Raw genomic sequence first — 27,393 nt, 5'->3', positions numbered from 1 at the left:
CATACAGGCTGAGACAGGGAGGGAGGCTTGACTGAAGTGTAAACAGTGTAAACTCTCAGCTGGGGTGGGGGGAACACTTTCTCTCTGACCCCTCCTCTATTAGGATAGGAATGAGCTTAAGTCCTCAGGGATGAGAGGAAAGAACAGAACAAGCTATTTCCAGAGTGCTTCCCACCAGCCCTCATGGTTTTAATTCTTCATGAGGAGACCGACAGGGGCCTGGGGCCCTGGCAGTTGGGGAGGCGAGTGACTGGGGAACCCCATCCAAATGCCAGCTTTCCACTCTAGGGAAGACCTCTCTGGGTGGTGCCTTGCCATGTCTGCCAGAGCCATGAGGAGTAGCAGTAGACTCAACTCTATGCTCTTGTCCCGGAGAAGAGAGGTGCAGCACAGGGGTAAAGCTCTCTCTGTCCAGGGACCTGGGCCACAGCCCAGCCTAGTTTGCTCCTCCCTGGCTTAGCAGCCAGAGGCTGGCGGCCAGGATTCTGGTTGGCCACAGAGGGCCCTGTCCACCTGCACTCATCACATATTCAGTGTGTGTCCTCAGCTGTTCCTCAGAAAGCAAATATCGACGCCAGTGAGGCCATTGTGCTCTGAGCAGCTCTGTCACCCCATCAGACCTGGTTGGCGCAATGTTTCCCAGTCTTTGTTGAATATGTCCAATTTCCTGACCAACTCATCCCTGATAAATAATTGTTTCCTCGTTCCCTCCAGGCAGTTCCAAGCTAGGGAAGGGTGGAGGCTGGTGTGATAGGGACAGTCCTTTCTTTTGTCTCCTTGGCATCTGAAAGTCAGGGTTGACCTCTGCTTAGTGCAGAGGAGCACAGGCTCCTCTGCCAAGCCCCATCTCCTACTTGGCAGCTGCCAGCTTTTACCAAACTCCTTCCCTCCTTGCCTCCCTTCCCACCTACTGTCTGAATACCTCCTCTTCCTCTTCTCTATGCTGAAGGTGTGCATCATGGGATGGGAGCAAGATAGGGATCCAGTAGAACACTGACCTAGGGAACTGGGTATATTAAGGGAGGCCAGAGGAGGGCATTTGAAGGTTTCATGGCATGAAGGGAAGAGCATCCACCAGGAAATAAAGTGATCTGGGTTCCACTGGTGTGACCACGGTTGCTGCCTGGCTAATACTGGGGCTGTCGCCTCAGCTTTCTCATATCTAAGACAAGGGGGCTCAACTACATCCCTCTACCCCTAAGTGAGTGATGCCCACAGAATCGAGCCTTCAGGCGGCTACAGTTCCACTTCTGTTCTCCCTGCAGCTTCTGCCCTGAGTTTCTCTGGCCCGAGTTGCTGGCACACCATCTGGTATTCCTGGGTGAGCCAAGAGTTATTTACCAGTGACAGCTCTGTTCATCTGGCCACTGCCACCCGAGCGTGAGGGCAGGAGAGCTCATCCAAGTCCCAGTGATGGCTAAGACTGGGCACGCATATGTGCCAGGCCCTGGTCTAGGTACTTCATAAACGTCATTATTTTTAACCATCACAGCAATCCTCATTTGCCAGAAAAAGAAAGTGAGATTCACAGGTGGATTTCTGTTTGATCACGTTGTAAAAAAGTGGCAGAGCTGCAGATGGAACCCAGGTCTGCCTGCCTTTGGAACACATGCTCTTATTAACCCGCACTCTCCAGCAGGGGTCTTCTTTGAGAGGGTCTGACCTGCCCGGGCAGCACAGGGTGCGGCTGAGACTGCAATCATCTTAGGAATGAACACATCTGTGGCTTCTTCCCCTTTAGCCTGGGGGAGCTGCAGAAGGCCTAGGGATAGGAGGAAGTTAGTGCACCAGAGAAGAAAATCCCTTCTCTGTCCATTCACTGCCTTCCCCAACCCCAACCAAAACAGTGACATCACGCCATTACATCCCACTCTTAGGGACTTAGAACCCCTGTCTTTGCATGGGCTTCACTACCTCAGTGGAAACAACTTGGACTTTTGATCAGGCTAAAGCCCACATGGACACCTTGCCTATCCAGATGTTCTTCGTATTTCCCACTATGAAATGCAGTCCACATGGTTCATGGTTAGGACCCTGAGGTTGGTTGCAAAAATGGCCACCAACTCTTCTCATCCCTTTGTATTTACACCACTACGCAATGTGATGTTGCTGCTGCTCCTCCTATCGAGAGGTAGAATCTATTTATCTACTCTTTTAATCTGGGTTTGACCATGCAACTTCCTTTGGCCATTGGGGCATTAACAACTGTGACACAAGCAGAGGCTTGAACAGAGATTGTGTATGAGGGCTTGGCCTGTCGTGCAGCTCTCGGGAACGCTGTGACCACCACCATTGGAAGGATCTGGGATAGCCCACTGGATCATGTGAGACAATAGCCATGTCACCTCTCCTTGTTGCCCCAGGTGATCTTGAGTGGGCCACCAGATATGTGAGTGAGGCCTTCCTAGACCACCTGTCCCCAGCTGGATCTCCAATGACCAGGGAGATCAGCTGAGCCAGACCAGACCAAGAGAACTGCCCAGACAACTCAACCCTCCACCACACAGAATCATGAGATATAACAAATGTTTATGATTTAAGCCACTAGATTTTTGGGGGTGTATTGTTACATAGTAAAAGCTTACTGATTCAGAGCCCCACAAAGGAATTGAAGAAGAAGCTAGAAAATAGGTCCTAAGGAGAACACTGCCTCTCTCAGCTGAGAGAGGCAGCTGAAGGCAGTGGTTAATGGAGTCCTAGAGTCAGAATGCCTCAGGATGAAACCCTTCTCTGTCATTCAGTACTTATCTGACCTTTGATAAGTTACTTAATCTCCCTGTTCCTCAGTTTTCTCACCTGTAAAGTGGGGATGATAGTAATGCCTGCTTGATAGGGCTGCTGTGAAATGGAGTTAAATACAGAGCACTGAGAACATGACCTGGTCTACTGTATGAAGATTTTCCTGTCATTATTACCCTCACAGACAGTCCGGCCAAGGTCCCAATTGTCAAAGAGTTCTTACATGGAGGAAGGGGGCTGACTAGCAGGTCATGTGACTAGCAGGTTCTTACATGGAGGAAGAGGGCTGACTAGCAGGTCTCTGGTTCCAGTGAGGGCTGGCGTGAAGAAATGAACTGAGCCTACCGTCACAAGGGACAGAGGTCAGACCTCAGGAGAGACTTCCTGACAGCGAGCATTGCTAGACACAAAGAAGGTAATAGTGGACCTTATGTCTACATGGCCTTCTGTGGACAGAGACGCCTAGGCAGGCTGCACTGCCTCTCCGTCGCCACACAAACGTGCTCACAGGGACTTCTCTTCCGAAAGGTTTCCTGCCTAAGCAAAACCTCAGCTTCTCTCAGAATCATCTTATGGCCTTCCTTGAGGCACCATCTCAGGATTCAGAGGGAATTAGTCCTCCACAAGAAAGAAGAGGAGAAGTCATCCTTTATCCCAATCCTTAATCCACCCACCAGTCAGGGTCTCTGAATTGCTTTCTGATTGTAACTCTATCTTGATTCGGCAGAAGGAGGCAAACAGGCACTTACATGCCATTATGGCTGCCCAGGCTCCCAGCCAGGGCCAGGCAGGGAGGGGAAAGGGACCAACAGTCTTCCTGGGCCACAGTACTGGGCTCTGGGACTTGACTGTCTTCCGTGGCTTGACACACTGCTCTGGTCAAAGCAGATTTTTCACTGAGGATGGCCCAGCTGGGACCCTGAGAGCAGTAAGTGGGGAGGGGGGGCTCCTGGGCAGGCTGAAGCCCGGAATGCTAAAGTACAGCCTCCCAACCTGTGGGCTGCAGTATACAGGTGGGTGAGAAGGGGTTACAGGCATGCAGACAGATATAGATTCCCTCCCTCCCTGGGCCTCTGCAGCTCCTGAGGCAGCTGGTGGGGCAGGGGCAGCAGAGCCCTGGTTAATAACCTCCTGCCTCAAGCAGCCTGGCCAGCCCCAGAGGAGCAAGGTCAAAGACACAGCCAGGTGACCACAATGGGAAGCACAGCTCTAAGGGAAAACACTAGCACACTTGGTGCAGGAAAGGCAGCACTAACTCAGAGGGGCTCCTCTCGGAGCAGAATCAAAGTTTATATTTTTGAAATTCTAGGTGTTACTAGGAGGTAGACACAAGATAGAATGGAGAACAGAACTTACTCCCTTGCAAAGTCGGGAACAGGAGGGAGTACTGTCCTCCCCACCAGGGAGGGACTAAGCAATGATGAGAGAGGATCCTGTGAGCTGGGGCACCGGAGGGCTGCTTCCCTCACCTTTCTCCCCATTTTCCGACGTGTGCAATCTTTAACTCTGCCAATGAGCCTGTCATCCAGTTTATCTGGTTCATTTTCTGTGCATGGTGACCACACCTGGCAAGCTGTTCATCACCCTAAAGGGCCTGAACACATGGTCAGCATGCCAGGAATGTTTGTTGAACAGATAAAGGAAATGGGCAACAGCAGAATCGAAACAGCATCTGTAGTTGAAAGCTTTGCTGCACGCCCCCCAACCCGCCCCCAAACACTAATTCTGTAAACAGGACTGCAAGCTGAATCTCTCTGGCTCAGGAAAGATCCCCCAGCAATTCCCTCTGGATTCTCCAGGAACAGAGTTGCTTTCTGAGTAAAAGGGGTGTAAAGGTTGGGTCAGAGGCTCATCTAAGGACCAGAAGATCCAGCTCTGGATCAGAATGCTGCTTCTGGTGTGAGAGAAGGGTCACCTCTGAAGAGGTAATCTTCCAAGAATGGAGGGAATCTGGATGGCAGGAAGAGGGCAGGAACCTAAAGTTCCCTAAGTCAACAATGACCCAGGTTACCCTGAGAACTCCCTCCTCCCTCCCAGACCCCTCATGGCCAGCAAAAGCGTGCGCGCGCGCGCGCGCACACACACACACACACACACACACACACACACACACACGCCAGGAGCATGGTGCCAGCTTCTGAGTCTCTCCTTCAACTTCCACTTTTTGCCCAGAGTACTTGCCCTTTCCAGCTCTCCAAACCAGCTTTCTCACGTGATTTACACCCTCCTATAAGGTCTAGCTCTTCTGTGATTTCTCTAAGTGGAACAGATTGATGATCCCCTTGCAGCCCCTATCTGGATAGGAAATGTCCCCAAATTACATATGCCATTCCAAATTTGGGCACACCCTCCCTCACGTCATTCCATGAAATGCACAAACCTTACACTGGACTCCTGCTTGTTTAGAAGTTTTATCCCTCAGTATGTTTGATTCGCACATGTGCAGGTGCCTCTCCCTGTCTGAAGTGAGCCAGCAGGACCATGACAAGGCGGCAGTGGACCAGTATACATCCACTGAGCCCCTCTGTGTACAAGGCACTCTGCTGGGAGCTGGGTTCCAGGACAATTGCCCTGACTTTGGGGAACAAGGGCTGCCGATGCAAGCAGGGCTTGTTTAGGAGACTTTCAGATGGTGGTGACTGGGACCTCCCTATAAGACTCACTCACCTGGCCCACCCCACCAAGCTGGCCTTCCTTGGCACCACCCTGCTGCTGGCCCCCCAGTCCTTATCCCCTCCGTACACTGGAAGAAAAGCCAAGAAGATGCTCGCATCCTGGAGAGAGCCCACACACTTACCCTCTCCCCAGCCCTCTGTGATCATTTAATGGTTGGTTTCATTCAAATAACTCAAGGTAATGTAAGCCATGCTGCCCACACGGATGCTAACAGCAATATATAGATTCCCCTGCATTCTTGCAGGGAACTCATGTAATAAAATAATGGGGGTGGAGAAGAAAAGGGCCATTTACAGACCAACAGGATAACAGGGGAAGAAAAACAAGTTGGTGATGGGGGTGGGAATGTAGGAAACCAGCCACTAGTGGAGGTATCAGTAGGGCTGGCGTGGTAGGAGTCAGCGGAAGGGGTGAGAGCTCTGCTTACCCCCAGAACCCACCCATTCACGCTGCAAAGGTCCTTGGCTGTTTATCCCAGAGGGCCTGGTGAGGTCCCTGAGTGGTGGCTCACCAGGGAAGCCTCCACTCACTGACAGACTTCACTTTTCCAGGGCTGGGCCTGGGTCACCCTAAGTCTGTGCCAGGATAGATGTATCACAGGTCCTCTTGACACAGAGTCCCCTAATGACTTCCCCGATCTGAGTTATACCTGCCTTCTAGAACTACTTCGTAACAGAACCTTCCAGTTTCTCAAAGGTCTTGTCTTTCTGAGGTATAGAGAAAGTAGATTTGAGTTCAACACAAAGAGGATGTTAGTGATCACTGACTGTCTCTACCAGTGGAATGAACTGCATCAAAAAGGGTAAACTTGTGGAGCACGGTGGCTCACGCCTGTAATCCTGCACTTTGGGAGGCCAAGGCGGGTGGATCACCTGAGATCAGGAGTTTGAGACCAGCCTGGCCAACACGAAGAAACCCTGTCTCTACTAAAAATACAAAAAAAATGTAGCCATGGTGGCACATGCCTATAATCCCAGCTACTTGGGAGGCTGAGGCAGGATAATTGCTTGAGTCTGGGAGGCAGAGGTTGCAGTGAGCCGAGACTGTGCCATTGCACTTCAGCTTGGGCGACAAGAGCAAGACTCCATCTCAAAAAAAAAGGGTAAACTCCCCGTTCCTGGAAATATTCAGGCAGACCTCTTGCCCTGTGCTGGGGAGGGTGCTGAAGACAGTCCAGTTCCAAAGGGAATAGCAAACGAGACCCTAAATCTAGGATTTGTGGGGCTTAAGTGTCTGTCTAAGCTCATCCTTTAAAAAGCTTCTTGGTCCCAGGGTTAATGTCTTATGTTTTTCCCTCTCCTGGCCCAACGAGAGGCATCCAGGGAGCTGAATTCACGGTTCCATGCTCTCTCCAAGCACAGCACCTCAGCCCTGTGTGGGCGAGGCTGTTGACCTTGATCTGCGTCCTGCCAGCTCACCGTCAAGTACCCTGTTCATGCACCCTGGGGGAGTCTGCAGGCAGGGCCTCCCAGGCCTCTCCGCAGACTTGCATTTCTGATGGCTGCTTTGGTCAAGGACTCTTTAACTTCTGCTTCTTTGGAGAAGAAGAAATGGGAATAGAAGGTCCCCAGTGCACTACCCTCTTAGGGGCTGGTTTGCCAGGGTAAGGATTATCCAGGCTACTGGGCTAATGATCAGTTTACTTTGGAAAAGTGAGAGATTTAAGCCTTGTGCAACTGGTAGGTGAGAATTCATTCAGTCCAACCCCCTCACCATTCAGAAGACACTGAAGACTAGAGCGAGGAAGTGACCTGCCCTAGGTTACACAGCTTGCCAAAGCTGGCCCCACACCCTGACTCCCAATCCAGCGGTCTTGCCAGCGTCCTACAGAGCCCCACTCTAGCCGAAGGATTCCGGCAACCTATGTGAGCCAGATCAGGCATAAAGCACCTAACTCAGAGCAGAGACACAGCAGCCTCTGCTCCTCGGATGAGAAGCTGACCTTACATGGAAATATTCAGAAAGACACACACCATGCGTGGGAGTGAGGAGGGAGGTGGGCATAATGCTTCATAATCTCTCTGTAAGCCCTGCCCAAACTCTGAGCATGCCAGCTGGGCTGCGGAATTTTTTTATTAATCCACACAACACACTTTTGCTTGCTTGAGACAAGCTTCTGCTGGAGTGAGGAAAGAAAGGAGAGAAGGGGGATCTGGCTCGGAGGGCAGGGGCACGAGTCCTCAGGTACAAAAATCTCAGGAACTCTAAGCAATTTTTACAGGCAGAAGGGAAATGGGCCACAGAAGAAGGGAAAAAAGAAAAAAAAATCTAGGGTCACATAAGCTGTATTGATCTTCATCTTTCCTGTGCAAAAATGGCATGAAAAAGAATGAGGCCAACAGCTACAATCTCAGAAGAGCCAGCAGAGGAGAAAGTGAGGATCACAACTTAGGAAGAAAGATCCATACCTGGTGACTGGGGGTTCCTCAGGAAGGCTGTGGGGCAATGCCTGTCCTGTTACACCCAGGGGTGACATCTCCAGGGGAATCTTCCACCCCCACCCCCGACCCCATCTACATTATCTCCTAGAACTAGAAGTGGCTGCAGGTCAATGCCAGGACCTACTGAGGAGGGGCATATGGCAGACAGGGGAACCTGTGCTCTGTCACGGGCTTCTGACAGGCTCCCCGACCTGGTCTCCAGAAACATGGGAACTGGCTTCCAGTTCTCTGCTGGCTGGGCTGTGATCTCTCTAGTGGACTAGGAGGGGACCGGCTGAAAGGCTGAGTGATGCCCAAAGCTGCTATGGAGTGGGTAGGGATGTCACCAACTCCCAGACCAGGACACTAGCAACAAGGCTCCCTGGAACCAGAATCTCTCAAGAGCAGGAGACGGCATGAGATTTTAAAAGTTATTATAAAAGATATTTACATAGTATGCATATTTACAATTTTCCTTTTTTTTTTTTCTGGAGGGGCAAAACCACGAAGCTTACAATACATGAAAGTTTCCCATTTCCTTCTTTTGTGTTTTCCTTCCCTTTCGCCAGTATGTGCTTCCCCTGCTGGTGAACCACTGCCTGCCTGCCACAGGTGTCCTTGTCCCTGTTGGCCACACGAGCCTCCATGCCCACCCTCGTGTGCCTACTGACCTCGTCTCCCTGGACTCTGACCTTCCCTTTGTCCATTCTTCATCCATTCTGTGTCCACCCTTCACCTTCAGAACCTTTGCCAACAGAGCCCAAGAGTCTTTGGTCCTGGTGTGGTAGGACACTGGCGGTGCATGCATTTTCCTCTCCTATGCTCAAGTCAGAGGCTGTGGAAGGAGATTTCTCCACCTCCCAGGGAAGGCAGTTCGGGCTCCCAAATGCCTCCAGTGGCAATCCGGTGGAAAATGATAGGCAAGAGCAGACACCGGTCAGCCCAGAGCCAGTCTGAATCCCAGATTCTCCACTGGTCAGTGGTGGGCTCCAAGCAGGCTTCCTTAGCTACAAAACACAGATAATAGCAATACTGCTCTCATACAGTCACTGGGAGAGCTAAATACGTAAAAACAATTAATAACATTATCAAGGCTCAATAGTATTAGCTGTTATTATTGCTGTCAATGTTGTTGTTAGGGATGATGACAGTCATCTCACATGTCAGGGTGAACCTATTTCTACTCCTTCAATCTTCAGTGAAGTGGCAAACACTGTTTCTCCACCCTCTGGCTAACAACCCTAAAGAGACTCAAACACAGCTATTAAATCGTCATTTCTGTTGTGGGGCAGCCTCTTTCCATCTCAAAACCAAATGTGGATGGCACTTTCCTGGGGGGATGCTGGATGGCTGACCCTGCGCACTCTCCTGCTGTGACCCCTCAGCTCACTCCACATGCAAGCTAATGGCCTTCACTGTCTCTTCTCTTACCAGCTTTCTCTCTTTTTTTCATAGCTTTTATTCCAATCTTTCCTTCTCTCTCTTTCTCTCTCTCTCTCTCTTTTTTTTTTTTTTTTTTTTTGAGACAGAGTTTCACTCTTCTTGCCCAGGCTGGAGTGCAATGGCAAGATCTCAGCTCACTGCAACCTCCACCTCCTGGGTTCATGAGATTCTCCTGCCTCAGCCTGCCAAGTAGCTGGGATTACAGGTGCTCATCACCACTCCCAGCTATTTTTTGTATTTTTAGTAGAGACAGGGTTTTACCATGTCAGCCAGGCTGGTCTCGAATTTCTGACCTCAGGTGATCCACTCACCTCAGCCTCCCAGTCCTTCTCATTTTAAACATTCATTTGTTGATCATGTGCTGCTCTTACTAAAAGGTCTGCTCCAGATAATTTGCCTGTTCTGTTCACAGATACGTCTTTGGCCTCCAGCATGATGCCTGTTGCATAGTAGACCCACAACATTTGTTGAATAAACAATCAAATGAATTAATGTATTTAATTTTCCACCAAAATGATCTTTTAAGGGCCAACTGAAATGCCACCTCCTCCAAAAAGCCTTCCCTGATCCTTGCCTCCTCCATCTTCTCCTCACACTTCTCCTCACATCTTTTCCTCACACACAGGCATGAGTCCTTGACTCATGCCTCTGACATTGTTGAGCCCAGAAATGTACACCTCTGTGAACACAGGCATTTCTCTTACTGGACTAAAGCTCCTAATGAAGCCAGTGGACTCTAATGAAGTCAAAGGACCTCAGTCTGAACCCAGTAATGCTACTACCATGTGGGAGCTTGGGCACAATATTTAATCTTCTCACAATTTTCTCATATGTAGAATGGGAACCTAACATCCACCTCCTCATATCAACTAGGACTGGGTCATCTTCATAGTGTCAGCTCCATGCATGTTTGCTGAATTAGTGAACCATCACTTCCCCTAGTTTCTTACCAAGGGCCCAAGACACATGTCTCCTAGAGGGGGCAGGTCACAGGATGCTCTCAGTGATAACAGCGGGTGCATCTGACATTTTTCTCCAAGGGAAAGGAAGGAGTAAATGAGAGAAGTGGTGTCTTAAGTGTCTGGAAGTTCTGCCAAGAGCTTGGCACTGCAAGAACCAGGACAGTGTCACCCACGAAGGCTGTACCACTCTGAAGCAGCATCACTCTTGGACAAGCAAAAATGGTCCTTGGTCTGTGGCCATTTAGATCCCATGTGCCATCCACATGCCAATGTAAGGGTCCTATTATTATTATTATTATTATTATTATTTTAACAAAGCTCATAAATTCTGCTTTCTTGGGTGGGTACTGTTTGTTTAATAATCATTACTGGAGGCAAAAAAAAAAAAAAAAAACCCACAAAACAAACAAACAAACAAAAAAACCCTTGTTTTACTCAGAAACCCAATCTGACCTTTTGGCTTCAGCAGAAACACAGTATAAAAGGGAACTTCCACAAGTGAAGACAAAAGACTGAATCCAAGCTTCAGCAAAGCTGTTCACAGACAGCACCAAAGTTCCTACTGGGGGCAGGTGCCAGAGAAGTAGGGCATGAGGCAGGAAATGCTCCCCATGCCCTCTTCTCTTCCCTCCCTTCATCTTTCCCTGGCCAATCTCATCTATTTTTTCTGCTTCAGCGGATGATTTTGGAAACGGCCTGTTTATCCTCTTTCTCCCTGCTAAGCTCCACACCCATCTTTCCACCTGTCTGCCAGCCACCTCAAGGACAGCCAGGGTTAACTGCAAACACCACAGGTTCAAAGCCAAGCTCGCTGTCTCTGTCTTCCCTCTTCACCTCCTGACAACCTGTTCCTTCTCTAAGGAACTCCAACCTCCATACCTGTACTCATGCCAACTCCATACCTCTACTTATCCAGTCTTATAATTCCAGAGTTCTTTTCTTCCTGTCGTTCCATTCCAGTCCTTTCTCTTCTATTTCATTGCAACTGTCTTAGTCAAGCCTTCTTTACCTCTTACCTGGCTTAATCTTCTGGCTGACTGTCCTGTGTCCAAGGGCTCCCTTCCACATTCATCCAGAAGACAGCTGCCAAATAAATCTTCTTAATGAATACACACTGGACTACCTTTAGTGGTTCCCTAATGCCTATCAAATGAATTCCTTAGCCTAATATTTTAGGCTCTCTGCATCTCTATCAAATCTTTTGTTACTGCTTATCTCTAGCTATTTTCCTATTTGTATATCTTAAACACTAGCAAACCAGCATATTAAGCTTCCCAAACATCAAGCCCTTTTGCAATTTATTAGGATTTCCCATTTCCACATATCAAAATCCCATTCACCATTGTTGGTCTAGCCAAAATCTCCTTTCCATGAAGCCAATCGTTCATTCATCAGCAAGTGTTTGTTAAGCATTTATTCTGTACTCCTGATCTTTTCAGCACATGCCCCATTCTCCCTTGTACACTCTCATGGACATACTCCAATTCCCCGCTATATTCACAACTTCTTAGGGATGAGCCTCATGTTTTCTTTATTTCTATATCCCCCAAAATGCCTACTAATATGCCTTGCAAATTCAACTGGATGTTGAATAATGTTTGTTGAACTGAATCAAGATTTGTGCTGTCCATGGTTTTGATATTGTTTAGTTTAATTCTCTTAGTTTTCTTTTCTGCTGAAGTATGCGTGTCCAGAAAGAAGTAAAAATAAACTAATGATACTCCTCAGCAGCTATAAGCCTGTAATTATAGTTAACTCTCGGTTATCCATGCCACTGGAAAAATAGCATTGGAAAAACTCCTACATCAGAATCATAAAAACATTCTTTCCATCAGTCTTTGACATGCATTGTTTAGTTTTTAAGCAGCTGATTTTCCTTTTAAATTGTTTGGCTGATCAGTTGATATATGCATTTATAGTCTTTCAATAACTGGCTGGGCAATAGGGATGGAAGGAAAGATGGAAGACTATGCCACTGGGAGAAATCCAGTTCAGAGTGAAACATTTACTTTGTACAACCTCGAAGGCAAGGCTCTGGACAGTCAGAACATCATAGGCACTTGGAGTGTGTCAGCAGAGCCCCATGGTTTGGCCATTTCTTTTGGATGACTGCAAAGGGTAGAGATTTCCCAGTCTCCTAAACAGCCCACTCTGGTGTCCAGAATTTGCTTTCATATAAAGAAGATAACAAAGTTCCACTGGGACTGATAAGGTTCTGGGATGGAGGCAGGGCTATGTTTCCAGTCCTGCTGGGATAGGAAGGAGCTGGCTGTGCCACTGGAAACCACTGGGTGCGAATCAAAGAAAATGTGATTTGCAATTTTGCAATGATAGCTAGATAATGTAGGGGGGAAGTTCCCCTTTTCCACTTCTGAAGCAAACAAATATCACATGTGGTAGATTCGGCAGCTGCATTAGTTGGGGAAAATTGATGCACATTTCATGTGTCAGGGAGCTGAATCCCAGAGAATGGAGCCAGCCTCCCAGAAAATGGTTTCTTTATATAGTTCCATCCATTTATTGTTTGACTGGGTTTTCTGTATATTAAATTCAAGCTGTTCTGCCACTCATGGGCATTATGATGTGTTGGCTCCGTGGGAAATAATGAGGGTGATGGGATTTTACAGCATTGCATTACAAAGGAGGCGTCCCCAGCCTCATCCATCTCTCCATCAACTAGCTTGTGCATGAGGTGGCACTTATATTAAAACGATTTTTCTGATTCAGTTTAATGACACTCATTCGAGTCCTGACACCCAGAATAAGATTACATGAGCTAAATGCAATCTTCCTCCATCCAGTCATGGTCAGCAAAGGCTCAGCTATCTTCCCTCTCCAGTCCCCATCTTCCCATACACCCGTCATTTGCATTGAGCTAGTTGGAGGGAGGTAGGAGTGGGGAGAAAACGCCTGTGTTCTGGCCAGAGAAAAGCAGACTGGACAGAGGCTGGAGTCTGAACTTGTTCTGGAGGCTGCGGCAGCTGAGCCTTCTGGCAGAAAACTTTGAATACCCAAAAGCATTGTGGGAAGTCCTTCCTGCTTGTCACTAGAAGTTGGTTTGAGGTCAATACTGCACACTTCTTCCGAAGCAATTTCTGGGGGCCTGGTCCCTGCTTCCCAGATTAAAAAAAATAAAAAACTTGGACATCACTAGAGAATGAACACTTAAGATATGAGTATTTGGTAGAGTATCAGCTTCCTGGAAGTGGCTGGTTGTGTGCAGAGCCACCTGCCTGAGGATAGCGGGTGGGAGGTGAGGAGACTCAGAGCTAAAAGTCTCTGCTGCTCTCCCTGATGGGAAAGAGCTCCCAGCTACAATGGAGCATGGAGAAGAGCCCTGCAATGGCCTGGGACAGGAGCTCCCTCCTGGGTGGGGGGAAACAAAAATACTCAAGTAATTACTGAGGGGCATTTCCCTGCTCCTGAGGAGGGAAACGCTGCCTTTTATTTACATTATCTTGAGGCAGAATAATTGCTGCTCCTCAGGAGGAATCCCGGTTGTGTTTAATGGGTGTGTTTAAAGAGAGAAACCCAAACAAAACCAAACAGAGAGATACAGAGAGAGATTGGGATTGATTTTGAGGGATTCCAGAAAAGATCTGTGAAATGGGCACCAGCCTAGAAATCCCTTTCCAAAAATTGCAGCACTTTGAATTGCTGAATCAGAAGACAAATTCAATGTGATGCTCCCGGTGTGAAGCACCCAAAAGGCTCAAATCCTACCGGTGTGAATTAATCTCTCCCTTCTCTGCAGCCTGAAGCCCTGTGGCTTCCTCTGCTGCAGCTATCATAGCTGCTGAGTTTTTGAGTGTCCTCTCTGTTTTCGTGTCTGTGTCAACACTGTCCTCTTCATGGCAGGAAGCACTGTGCCCAGCCACTTGCCAAGTGCTCAGTAAATGTTGCCCAGGTTGAAAGGAAAGTTCCCTCCAGGTACAGACGCTGCCTGCTTACTGCCAGCATCAGGCCTAGTCTGAGATGCTGATGCTACAACTCAGGTGTTCTGGTTTGTTTGTTACATGCTGAGGTCTCGGCTGCCCCTGGCCTTGGAGCCATCCTGCGAGGCCTTGAGGATTCTTCTTGTGAAATGCTTCTCCCAGGGGTAGAGAAGATCTTTAGGACTGTGTCTTCTGAGCCAGTCCCCTGTTGTGGGAGCAGGGGAAGTTTTCAGCTGGCTTGGTGGGAGCAGGACCAACAAGCACTTCCTGAGAAAGCTTCCTGGTGCCTCTACATTCAAATATATGCAGAATTGCTCACTTCTCCCATTTCCACTGCTGCCACCCTCAGTCCCAGCCACCTTGATTTCTTGCCTGGATTATTGCATTAGCTTCTCCCTTACAAGGTATTTACTATCTGGCAGCCAGAGCAATCCTTTAAAAATGGAAGTCAGTGGCTCAAAACCCTCCATGTCAAGCAGAGTAAAGATAAAGTTCTTGTGGTGGTCATAAGGACCCTACATGAGCTGCTTCCCCTGTTACCTCTCTGGACTCATCTCCTGGTACTCTCCTGTCCCCTGCTCTTGCAGCTTGATCATTTGGACCTTCTTACCTTTTCAAGAACAGCGTACCAAGGCCCCTTCTGCCTGTTGGACTTTGCCTGTTGGACTTTGCATTTGCTATTCCCTCTGCCTGGAATGCTGTTCCCCAAGCTATCCTCATTCCTTCAGGTCTCTGCTCGAATATCTGAGAGGCCCTTATTGACCTCCTAACATGAAATAGCAACTATCCCTTGCTCTGCCCAGCCCCACACACTCAGCACTCCACAACTGACATATCAGGCTTTAATTTTCTCTGCAGCCTGATAAGATATATTTATTTATTTGCTGTTGGGTGCTGTCCACTAGAATGTAAGCTCCACAAGATCAGAGACTGTTTTCTTCTCTGTTGTATTCCCAGTGTCTAGTAGGTGCTCAATAAACATTTGTTGAGTAAATAACTGAATACAGAAAAACATCATGGGTAGAGGGGCTTACCTATGGCCCCCCTTCTCCTCCTCCCTGGCCCCAGAGTCTGCAGGAAAAAGCATAGCCAAGTAGCCAAGAGTTGAATGCAAAATTCCCTCGTAAGAAAGCCCCAACCCTGCTAAGCCTAAAATCAGAACCACAGAATGCCCTTCCTGACCTCCCTATCTCCATTCTGTCCACAAATATCATATCTGACATGACTATATAGCTAACATGTAGATAGCATGTTCATTGGTTCTCATATTGCCAGAAGATGGTTATCAAATAAGAAAACTAAACAAACGAACCGGAACAAATACTTAATTGAGACACACTATATATCAAGCTCTGTGTAAGGCACAAATCATGCATGATCTCTGGAACAGAGAGCTCACATCCTGGGGGAAAGACACATAAACAGCTGAAGTTCACAAAATGTGGCAATGACAAGACAGAGTAATGCAAGGGCTACAAGAGGAGGCAAAAGAAGTGTACCCAGCTCCTGGAGGTGACATGGGGCTGAGTTTGAAGGATAATGTGTATCAGCCAGACACAGAAGCAGATGAAGGGTAGTCTCTGGAGCACCAGAAAGAGTGTTCAAGTTCAAAGGTAGAGAACTGGGTCTCATTCAATTCATGTTGCCTGAGCCTTACATTGGCTGATGTGCAATCATAGTGCCTGTGTATTCTCAGAGCCTGCCATGCTGCCTGGAGTGTAGGAGGCACTCAATAAATGTTGAACGAATGAAAGATTCCTTGTTGAGATGCAGTTCTGCACCCTCGCTTAAGAATTTCAGCACCAGAGAACTGTCAACAAAGAAATGTCAACAGAGAAATGACAACAAAGAAAAGGCTTTGAGGTCGTTTGTTCCCAATAGGTGTCCTCAGATAAAAGTCCTCTAGGCAGGGACCCACCCCCAGGAAGCTGGACACTATTAGCCAGTGTCCTGGGGCCAAGGTGCTTGGGCATTGGGAGGAGCATTGATGGGCTCCGGAGGCAGTAGATAAAGGTGCAGATAAAATTTCAGGTATTAAAAGGTTAACAAAAACAGATCTCAGACTGGCTCTACTTCTGGCACTAAGGGGAGGCTTATCAAGTACCCCATTCTGTGGTGTGCCTGTATCGATCTCCCAGGCTTAGTCTCCCTGTCTCTTGGAACCTCAGGCAGGCCCCTTCCAGGATTATGTTTTAAAGTGAAATGCAAATCACCTAGAGGCGGCTTCCTGCTTGGAAGAAGTAAAAATCAATTCTGTTTTCATTAAAGTGATATTTGGACACTGTCAAATGCTCTCTCATCTCAGAACATGGGGTGACAGACAGGCTGCTGGTCTCAATTACACAACTGAGACAACCAGTAGCAGTGGGCCATCTCATCAGGATCAGACACTGCTCTGAACCCCTCCCGAAGATACCCAAGAGCCATCCAAACCAGGCCCGGAGCTGGCCTCCCCTGGTCCTTGTGGATGCTTGCTTGCAAGGCTTTCCTCCCACATGCTCTCCTCTTTCCCAGACCCTCCGGAGCTTCCCCCATGGACTGTCCGGGACAATCATGATGCCAAATGAAATTAAGAAGGGAAATCTGCTTTGAGAGAGTTTACGTCATATAATACATTCTCAAAGTAGTTAGGTTGGTCTTATTTAAAATTGGGAGTTCTATGTTATCCCTTCCCTCTGTTAACTGAGATAACTGAGGATTGATTTTATTTATAGCGTCAATTATGAAGATGGAAATTAATCCTCAAATGGGGCATTTGGGAACTCAGCTGTCAGGGGGCTCAAGGGAAACCTAGGCAGAGCATAAAGGGTCTTTCCCCTGCAAAGGAAAGCCATCCTCGAGCCCTGACAGCAGCTGGGCTGTTATTGTTCTTGTGTGCTTAAGGTATTCTGAGATATTAACTAAACGGTAATAATTGGTTCCAGGAGATCTCTCCCTGGAGGACACCTGAGTAACTCATCAACGAGGTGCTGGGAAAGCAGGCAGGGAGGGCAACCAGAGCAGGAAGAGTGAATGCCTTTACTCCGCGTATCAGCTCTCCATGCATCAGTCGGCTCGGCCCTGCAGAAGAGCTGGAGACAGTCCCGCTCCAGACTGGAAACAGGAACTCAGGGAAGGACCAGGGAAGGGAGTGTCTGGAGAAAGGAAGAGGTAGATGTCTACTGGGAGCTGTTAGAAGCAACTGAATGATGGCAAGATATTGGTCCTTGGTATTCCATGGCCACTTGGGACTCAAATGCCAGTGTAGAGTAAGAAAAAGATGGACTTTCTGGAATGGTTGAACAAGGCTACAACTAACCATGAATGTGGTCAGGACAGAAACTAGCCATGGAAAAGGGAAAAGTTTCCAGGGTCAAGTCAGCAAAACGTCCAGTAAAGACAAGAAGATCTCCACAGTACTGCAGAGCAGCCCAGGGAACAGATCAGACACCAAGTAAAGGTTGCTCTTCTCCCTCCTGGGGGACCAGGGCTGGGGCAGAATACATACATCTGAGGGGGCTTCAGGCTGTGCAGGCTCAAATCTCAGATCCACATTCTAGAGAGAACAAGTAGGTCTAGAAGGAACTGAGAATAGTATCAGGTCAAGCAAATGGAAGAGTCACTCCATTCACACTGGTTCATCCATTAAAAGCATTTTGCCAAGCACTTGCTATGTATAACCAAGCAACGAGCCTGGTAATGGTGTCAACTGCCAACTCAGGTCAAAGTCAAAGTAGCCTGACCCAGCAATGAGCTACACTAGCCAGGATAGAGGGAAAGAAAAAGGTTGCTTTCTCATTACTTATCTGAGTTTAAGGAAGACACTACTAAAGGTTTCCTTTCTTGCCCATTTGTTTCTCCTCCCAGAAGCTAGACATTTAAATGCATGGGGAAGGTAAAACAAACTTGTTCATTGTCAGATGTGGGGTGAGGGAGCCCACCAGGTCCACATTCAGGGAAAGCATGCTTCTCCCTAATGCAGGCACCCTTCCTTTCACCCTCCAGCAGAATCTACCAGTGCCCTCCCAAGAAAGTAAAAATGAGACCAAGATAGTCCACCTTGATGCTGGACTTGCCCCTTAATCTACAGGGTGAATGATAAAAGAAGTCAGCAGTTTCCCCAGAGCATTAAAACATGGATTAATCACCATTAATTTCTAAGGCAGTATTTAAACTGCTCAGAAGGAAATGCTTTATTTTTAAAATCTCCGTGTGTCTGGTACAGTGCCTGACACATAATACTCATTGGGCTGATGCTTTCTTGACTGGCAATATGACTAGAAGAGAATATCACACCCTGAGGCCATAATAAAAAAGTAATAACCCTGAAGGTCTGATTTCTACCTAGGGGACCTGATGGCATGGGAATGAGTAGTAGGGTGAAAGGAGAAAGGGCACTGGAGCAGCCAGATTGGTATTTGAAAATTAGTTCTGCTCCTTATTAGCTACGTGACTATGGAAGTTTATATAATCTCTCTGAGCCTCAACTTCTGCAGCTTCATAGGGTATAGAATTTTTTCCAATCTTGCAGGGCTGTTGTAAAACCTTAAAGAGATAATATATGCAAAGTTCTTAGTACACTATCAACATATAGTAGACAATCATATGCTGTTATACTACTAATCAAAAGCAATGAACAGGTGGTTATCAGCATGCCTGCTTTCCTCCACATGGCTATCCTGAAGGATCTCTCTGGTGTCATGAGTCCCATCAAGGGGCATCTGAGGGCACTGGGCAGTCAGAGCCACATCAGGAGCTTGACTAGAAGTAGAAGTGAGGTGTTTGGCCACGGGTGAGGTCCCCTTCAGGAAGGTGAAGGGATGGCTAGGGTCAGCCTAAAAGGGATAAAGATGAGCTCCTGACAGCACAACCTCTCCAGCCCATTTTATCCCCAAAATACCCCACTGCGCCAAAAAGCCCACATCTGCCACCTGAACCAAGAGAAACAAGGTCAAATGACCAAACATTCTTACCCACTCTGGGTGAGCAGCCATTTGAAGTGTGTGTGTGTGTGTGTGCGCGCGTGCGCACGCATGTATGTGTGTTGGAGTGGGAGGAAGGGGCAGGGTGGTTCTGTCAGACAGATGAGAAGTAAAGGGAATGCCTTAATCAAATGTGGCCTTCACAAATGGATGGTGACACCCTTGCTCTTCCCCTTGCTACTCCCTCCCTCTCGTGTGTGGCAGAATGACAAATGTAATCATTTTAAAAGTTCTCATCACCTGCTCAGTCATTCCCAATAAGCATATGCAGCACTATGGAAAACCCAACACTACTGCCTCCGGGTTTCGGCCAGGAAAAAAAAAAAAAAATCAAATCACCAGGACACCACCAACCAAACTGTCAAAGACAAAAATAAAAAGCTTCATGAATTCTCCATCAGCAATATAACGCTTCCTGGCCTAAGCAAATATAGACCCAGTATATGAATTGTGGAGGGATTTTGCATTAAGCTCCATGGTTTCTAATAGCTGAGGCAGAAACCCCTAAGAAATCTATGTTTCCATAAAGCCACCTCTATTGGCTCTAATCCTGTTAGGGTGAAGATTAAAATCTCTTTCCTGAGCTCCCTTCCTCTGATGGAAAGCTTCACATCCCAGCATCATGGATACATTTCTGTGACCTCAGCTGGAGAGGGGACCTCAGAGAGACAGAATTACCATGACCTCCCCGAGCACCTGTCCCTCCTTCTGATGTCCCTGCTTCTGTGTCTGACCACATGATCCATTCAGACCATCTCACAGTCACCCAGGTCATTCAATCACTGACTCAGACTAAGAAAGCAAGACCGATACTGCTTTAGAAAGAAAGAATAAACCAGGTGCCTCACTTTGCGGAAAATCCAGGTTCAGAGTCACTTAGAGAAAGTCTGCTCAGAGCTACTGAACCCTTGAGTGTCTGTGGCAGCACAGGAGAAAAGCACGACAAATGGAAAAATGGCCTGCAAATATACTACAAAGAAAATATGCAGAAAGGATCCAAAAAGAGTGCTCTTGGTGTCTTCTGGTAATGGACATCCGAACCCTCGGAACTTCTCAACAGTCTCCTCCCTCCCCAACCACTGCCCTGACCTTCTTCCCAAGCAGCCCCTATATGCACAGATGCATATACGAATGCAGACATCACCTCACCCCGAGACTTCACACACACACAAGGCATGGCTGAAAAAAGAATTGGTGACTTAATTTTCTTAGTTCTATAAAACACATGCCCCTACCTCAAAAAGAAAACTCAATTCCCATCAAGCCACCACCCCCAAACAGATTACTCATGGGCTTTCCCCTTCGGATACAGCAACTCCCCCTGCCCCCACCACTTAGGTAAGGGACTCCCTCCTTCTCTCCCCATGGTGACACCATCAAGGCTTCAGAGGCCATCCAGCTGTCCTCCAACCTCCATCCTGGTTTCATCCACCAGTGCTGACTTACCCCAGTGTGGTCATGGTGACAATGGTGTACCAAAATGAGGCAGGGATGCTTGTGAACTTGCTGGCCGAGGAGCCCTTCTCGGCATAAAACATCACAGTGGCAAAGATGATGATGGCCATGGTGAGGGAGAAGAGGAGAAAGCCCAGTTCCGAGGCACAGCTCTTCAGTGTGTAGCCCAGGATCCGCAGGCCCTGGGAGTGGCGGGAAAACTTGAAGATCCTGAAGACGCGGAAGACCCGGAGCGTGACGAAGGCGCCAGACACGTCCTCATTGTTGGTCATGACCAGGCCGATGTAGTAGGGCATGATGGCCACCACGTCGATGATGCTCATGACGCTGCGGATGAAGCGGTAGCGGCTGGGCGCCGCGAAGAGCCGCAGGAGGTACTCCACGGTGAAGATCATGACGCACGCCGTGTCCAGGCAGAAGAAGGCCACCGAGTAGCGCTCCCCGCAAGGCAGCTCCTTGCTGCCTGGGACCGTGCCGCACGGCACCGTCTCCACCACATTGGTGATGACCGAGACGGCGATGAAGAAGCCAGTCACGTAGTAGAAGACCAGGGCCAGCGTGCTGGTGTGGGGGTTCTCAAAGGCCCGCCACATGGTCTGGCGGAAGCTGAGCGAGGGCATGGACTCCTGGTTGTTCTCCGAGTCGTTGTCGTCCATGAGCCGCTCGGCGTTCTCCCTCTTACGGTCCTTGTACTCCTCGTAGCAGCAGTCCCCGATGATCTCAGGGAGGATGCCGTAGAAGGCCAGCTCATCGTCGTAGGCAGAGATGCATTCGTAGCGCGGGTAGTGCAGCTTCCCCGTGCGGTAGAAGTTGAGCACGCAGCGGAACACCTCGGGGTCCCGGTCAAAGAAGTACTCCTTGGTGTCCTCGTTGAAGAAGAACTCCTTCTCCGTGCTGCCCAGCAGGGTGTCCGGGTAGCGCTCCAGCGTGGTCCTCCAGGTCTGGAACCTCCGCCCACTCACGTTGAGGACAATCAGTTCATCCTGCCGCTTGTTCTTGTCGGCCGGAGCCAGGGGCATGGGGCAGTTGGCCACCGGCATCCACCCGATGGCCGCAGCCCGGGCAAAAGGCAGCCAGGCCGCAACTCCGGCTGCCATGGTGACTCCAGCTCTTGGGCCGGCAGCCGCGCGGACACTGTGCACACCAGCTTGGAGTTAGTTCAGCAAACCCTGGGAGACAGGAAGGGAGAGAGAGAAGGGGTGAGTCCATATCGACTGGCAGGTAAGAAATGGGACACAGGAAAGGATCACTGGTGAGTGAAACGGCCAAAGTCTCCAGGGCAGATTAATAAAACTGAAATCCCCCCATAGAGAGGTGACTTGATTCTTTGCCATCCAGACACTGGGAGAACACCTAGCTCGCGGAGCTCAGCTAGGTGGGATCGCCAGATGTTGCTGACTGCCTAACAAATCGTCAAGTTCCAAGAGGGCTCAGGAGCATTTGGAGGGAAGGCCTCTTTAGCAGGAAGATCTGGCAAGATGTGGGTAATAATCAGCTCTGAAAGGTTATGGCGTTATTACCAATTTAAATTGGGAGAGGGTAAATGAGTTCTTATTAAATGAATTTAAAAGTGGGATAAACATGCTAATTTTTATTTCACTCTTTCACCCACTGGGGTAATCAGGAATGGGGTGTAGATGAGGGAGATCAGGTAAACAATTCTTTCTACTCCTCCCTGGCGAGGAGGAGGCTGGGGCTGCCCAAGTCCAGAAAATTCTCTGAGATGGCAGGTGACCACCAGGATTGGTGAGGTTCTGTCCCCAACTCCCATGGAGAAGGCTCTCCCTGACAAAGTGCTACTCTGTGGGACACTCAGCCCCTACTCCTTGCCCTAGCAACCTAGTATCAAATTTTTCCCCTCAGACCCTCAGAGCCATGATGGAAAGACATGGGAAAGGTTGTGAGGCCAGGCAGGGTCTCTTTCCCTGCTCTGTGAAGGGCGTCTTGGCTTCTTGGTTCACCTGACTTCGATGCATCGTCTCTTTCCCTCCCCAGAGGAAGCCGATCCACGCTCACTGCCGTCCGTAGATTCCTCTCCTCCCGTCTCCATCTGCCCACCATCCATAGCTCCCTCAGGTTATATAACAACACTCCTTCCCATGGCAGCCTCTCTCACCTGGTCCCCACTCCACCCTCAGAGATTTTTCCAGAGCCGGGCCACCCTGTCCCTTCACCTCTCTAAACCACACTGCATAAGCACTTCCCCATTACCTGTGTGGACAGAGGGAGCAATAGCACGGAGATTTATATTTGGCTTTGGGAAGCAGATTTACCTTTCCAAATCTGGCTTTTAAAAGATGATAGTGAAATCGCTCTGCAGTCCCCAAATGTATACCATCTGTGGGAAGGCATGTGGTGACACAGAAACACACGTAACAGAAATTGGAAATTGTTTGGGGTTGACACACTCATCTCCACTAACCCTAAACTGATCACACAGAACAAATCCTAACTCGAAACTATTTGGGCCCTCTAGAATTCAGCTGCTGTGATTCTATGTTTAAATAAATGAGGAAGAGGTGAATCTTGGAAAATTTTTTCTGTTACACAAAGACTTGTATAGGGAGTTGATCTTCATCTCTCCCTATAAACCTGCTTCACCTTCTCCTGACTCCCAACTCTTTGAGGTTTTTCAGATCTCTACCTCCCTCAAACTCCTGAGCTGCCACTGGACTTTTCTGCTCAGATGCCTCTGAAGTGGACAGGTTTAAACAGAACCTGCCTCCTTGTAAAAAGCTGCTATTCGCCTTTTCTTCATGACGTCCCTAACCGCAGGGCTGTCACCTTGACCATTTTTCTCTAAAGAGTTGCCAAATAATAGGCAATAGCTCTTACTGCCCTCATGAAGGCCCAAAGTCCCTCGGGCCTCCTTCCCATGGACCTTCTTGTTGCTCACTCTCACACCCCACCCGGTTTCTCCTGTTCCCCTGAAATCCATTCTGCTCAGTGTTATCTCCCTAAAGCAAGGTTCTGATTGTATGTTACCCCATGACCTACAAAATAAAGTCCAAACTCCTTGGCCTGGCATTCCAGTATTCCCACAAATAGATCCCAGCTTCATACTCCAGCCCAATGGCCCAGGCACCCGTCCTAGTCTCCAGCAATAAGACCAAGACCTGTTCATGGACAGACCCTGGGGAGGTCTGCCTCTGGACCACTCTTCCTTCTCATGAGAATATCCTTCCCCTAGACCCCTCCTATTAGAATCCTACCTATTCATCACCCTCTCTGTGATGCCTCCTTCTCTCCCCACTATGAGATTCTCTTCTTCCTTTGGGGTCTTGACTCATTGTCTGCCCTCTTCCCTAGCACCTATCACCCCACAGCTAGGATTACACATACTTTATGCACATATTATTAATAATGACTAACAATTGAGCACTTACACTATGCAAGGCATTACACTAACTGTCTCCCATGGATTATCTCATTTAACCCTCACAGCAACCCTAGGAAGAAGAGTCTGTTGTGTCCCCCATTTCATAGATAAGGAAAGCTAAAGCTTACTGAGACGTAGCAGTCTAACAACCCCAAAGCAGCAGAATAGGGATTCCACCTCAGGCAGTCTGCTGAGGGCTGACGGTGTGCCAGGCACAGTACTACACGTTTACATGGAGCATCTCAAGAGATCCCACCAACAACCCTGAGGAGTAGACACCACTGTAGGCCATATTTTTTCTACAAAAGAAAGATGAAGCATAAGGAGTTGTAATAATTGTCTAAAGGATGTAATAAGTAGGCAGAGCCATTAAAGCCAGGCAGACTCAATGTGGAGTTCAAGAGTACAGCCAGACCACCCCAACCTTCCCTATCCTACACTAAGCTCTTTTGGGCAAAGGCCGAGATGCCTCCACTTTCATATCACAACCCAGAAGGCAGCACAGTGCACTGCATCAGTAGGTGCTTGAGCTGGGACCCCTGGTTTTATAGGTGCCATTTTTTCCCCATCAACTTTACTCTATGCCTTGCTAATATATTTCAGGGGTTACCAAGGGTGAGCGTTCTGTCTCCAAACAGAAAGTAAAATCTGAAGACAGATCTGCATCAAAAGAATCCAATTCAAGTATCTGCCTCTGACTCAGTCAAGTTTTCTAAAGAAGCCAATCTCTGCCTCAGTTTCCCCATCTGCATGCTAAAGGGATTTGTCACAGGGCCCTTCTCTCTCTAATAAAGGGAGGTTGAGTCAGATGCTACAGAAGATAATAGGCATGACAATGACATTTCCTGTAAGTGTCACTGCTCAGAGAACAGAAAAACAGCACAGGCCTGATGAGCTCCTGATTACTGGAACCGAGGAACTGAGGAAAGAATGGAGGTCGTTCATGCAATGCAGTGGGTAATTCACATGCTACTGATAGAAGACTCAGGAACACATCCTGCATTGTATTTCTTCCTAGAAGAAATTTACTCTTCTAACTATACTTTGTTTAGGATTAGGAGACTTAGTAGTTCCTCAGCATGCACTTAGCTAGGATTTATTTCTAAGGGGCAAGGGGTGTTTGAGAAGCAAGCCCACAAGTTCAACTCTGTTCACAGGTGATTCCAATTCAGAGTTGGTTACATTTATTGAGCACTGACAATGCTCTGGACACTGTCTGAGACACTTTTACACACAACATTTAATTTATTCCCACTAAAATCCTATGATATAGGCTTTTCTGCCCAAAGCTTACAGGTAAGGAGAAGGAAGTTCAGAAGTCTCCTTCAAAGTGGCTAAGTTCTGTGTATATATAGGAGCTGACAATTTTCAAATAGACCATTGATCACCTCACTGCCAAATGGCTTTCCTGATCTAGGCATTGCCCAATACTGATATTCCCAACAGAAGACAGCGAGATGCAGAGACTCCTTTCCCTATCTTCCCCAGGCAGCAATGAGCAAGGGCTCATGAGGCCTTGCAATTCCAGTTTCAATCCCACCCTCAATTTGTGAAAGCAAGCCATGATCACCCTCTGGTGCTCAGAGTCCTCCTCTGTAAATTGAGAATTGGACAGAAACGTGACAAAAGACCATTTGGCTCAAAGGATCCCTGATTTCGCTGGATCCAGGATATCAAGTCTGTAACTTAGGTCTCATTGAAACCTCTTAATGACAGTCACCCATGCAAAGAAGGAAGTAGAGCATCTGGGCTTGTTGCTGTGAGGATGGAGTTAGCCTGAGCCTCAAGGTAGCAAAGGTAGTTCTGGGAATTCCTGCTGAGGTTAGTGCTCTGCAAAGGGCACACAACTTGTGTCACTTGGAACCCAGGGGCAATTGAAGGCCTGGGCCACCCACAGACCCTTGGCCACCTTCCTAGAGAGTAAAGGAGACCAAGTTCCCAGACTCTCAGCCCTGGACCTTTGACCCTTAACATCCTGTTTCATCCCAGAATAAAGCTCAGAGAGGCAGAATCTTGAGGGGGTTCAAGAGGCAAAAAGTAAGAGACCACTGAATTAGAGGCACCCTGTGGAACCCTGTGTGGCCAGACACAGAGTTCTGCCCCCTGAGACGGTGACACCCTTCCCCTTTCATTCTCCTAGTCCTGCTCTACCCGGATTCCCAAGCTTTAATACCTGCCCCTGCCAAGCTGAGTCTCATCACCCTCTCCTCTCTATCCTAAGCCAATCTCCAAAAACTGGTAGTGTTTTACAAACTGCTTTCAGATGAATAATTGAGAACTCAGGAGAAGGAAAAATTAACCCCTCCCTATCTTGAGACCATAAAAGCTTCTGGTCCCAAGGCCAAATGTTCACCCCATGCATGAATCCAGGGCAATCTTCCTAAAGAAGGCCAAGCAAGCACCAGCCTGTCTCCAGAGGCTCAGTCACTGTTCCCCTGGTAAAACATACCGAAAAAGGAGCAATTACCCCATTGTTACTTTCTCTGTGTGTGGGGGTTGGAGGGTGAAAGGGGAGGACAAGTGTCCCACCAGACACCATACCCAAGGCCACACTGGCCATATCCACCCAACCCTGCAGGAATGACCCACTCAAGTAGGCCTTCTCCATGGCTTATACAGCAGGGTTCGCACCCTGACAGGAACCAACACCTTCCGGAGCTGGCCTGGGTATGAATTCCTGCAACAGGCACAACAGTGCGGCCCCATTTCCAGCCAATGGCACTGCACATGCCTCAAATGCCAAGGTTTTACTAGGACGTGGACGCCTTACAAATGAAAAATCTGAAGCTATTTTTGTTTTTGGCAGAAGAGTTTGACAGTGGGAAAGATAGGGGGTGGGGGCAGGCTGGAAAAGAGACATTCAAAACAGGTAAGCTCTGAAATGAAAAAGGTGACAAATCCTGGCAAAGGGAAACATTTTCCCCTGCTGTAAAAACTCAGTTACTCCATTAAACAGCTTCTGTTTTGGAGATAAAAGGCCAAAAGTGGGCGGAGTGACCAGACGGCCTGTCCTGGGGTTTGACACCTAGCTGAGGACAGGCATAAGGCAGCAAAAAAAGTCATGTCACCAAGGTCTGTCCTTCAATGACCTCAGTGGAGAGAGTCTGGAAAGTTACTTTCCACAATCTCACATCACATCCCTTAGCTCAGAATGGGTCTGGTCTGGGGGCAGGGGAAGGTGCCCATGACCCAGAGGGCTTCTCCTGTGTTCACAGGATTTTGGTAGGCAAAGCATGAAACTGACAAGGTGAACCAAGCTGGGGATCCTTGGGGGACAGGCTTGGGACACACGCACAGATCCTCTTCTCCAACAGTGCCACTCCTAGGCTAGCCAGGGCACTTTCCTGAACTCTTTTTCACCAGCCTCCTCAAGAGCAAAGGGAACAAGCTACTAACCTCTTTCGGGGGGGGGGGGGGGGGGGG

At 48.4% G+C, this 27,393-nt stretch overlaps 1 protein-coding gene across 3 annotated transcripts in view; it reads right to left on the bottom strand.

The window, feature by feature from the left end:
* Nucleotides 1-27,393, bottom strand: part of KCND3 (potassium voltage-gated channel subfamily D member 3) — a 213,957-nt gene that overhangs the window by 185,731 nt on the left and 833 nt on the right. For 2 of the 3 annotated variants that reach the window (XM_023232604.1, XM_023232605.1), the window contains exon 2: nucleotides 20,583-21,760. In XM_023232604.1, coding sequence (XP_023088372.1) covers nucleotides 20,583-21,688 — 1,106 coding nt within the window. In that variant the 5' untranslated portion in view covers nucleotides 21,689-21,760. Of the gene's footprint in view, nucleotides 1-20,582; nucleotides 21,761-27,393 lie in introns of those variants that run through there. The other variant, XM_023232606.1, reaches the window with a different exon arrangement.

Source organism: Piliocolobus tephrosceles, chromosome 1 (genome assembly GCF_002776525.5).
Source record: "Piliocolobus tephrosceles isolate RC106 chromosome 1, ASM277652v3, whole genome shotgun sequence".
In the NCBI taxonomy this organism is placed as follows: domain Eukaryota; kingdom Metazoa; phylum Chordata; class Mammalia; order Primates; family Cercopithecidae; genus Piliocolobus; species Piliocolobus tephrosceles.
Note: the sequence above shows the minus strand (reverse complement) of the source record. Positions and strands in the feature narration are given on the sequence as shown.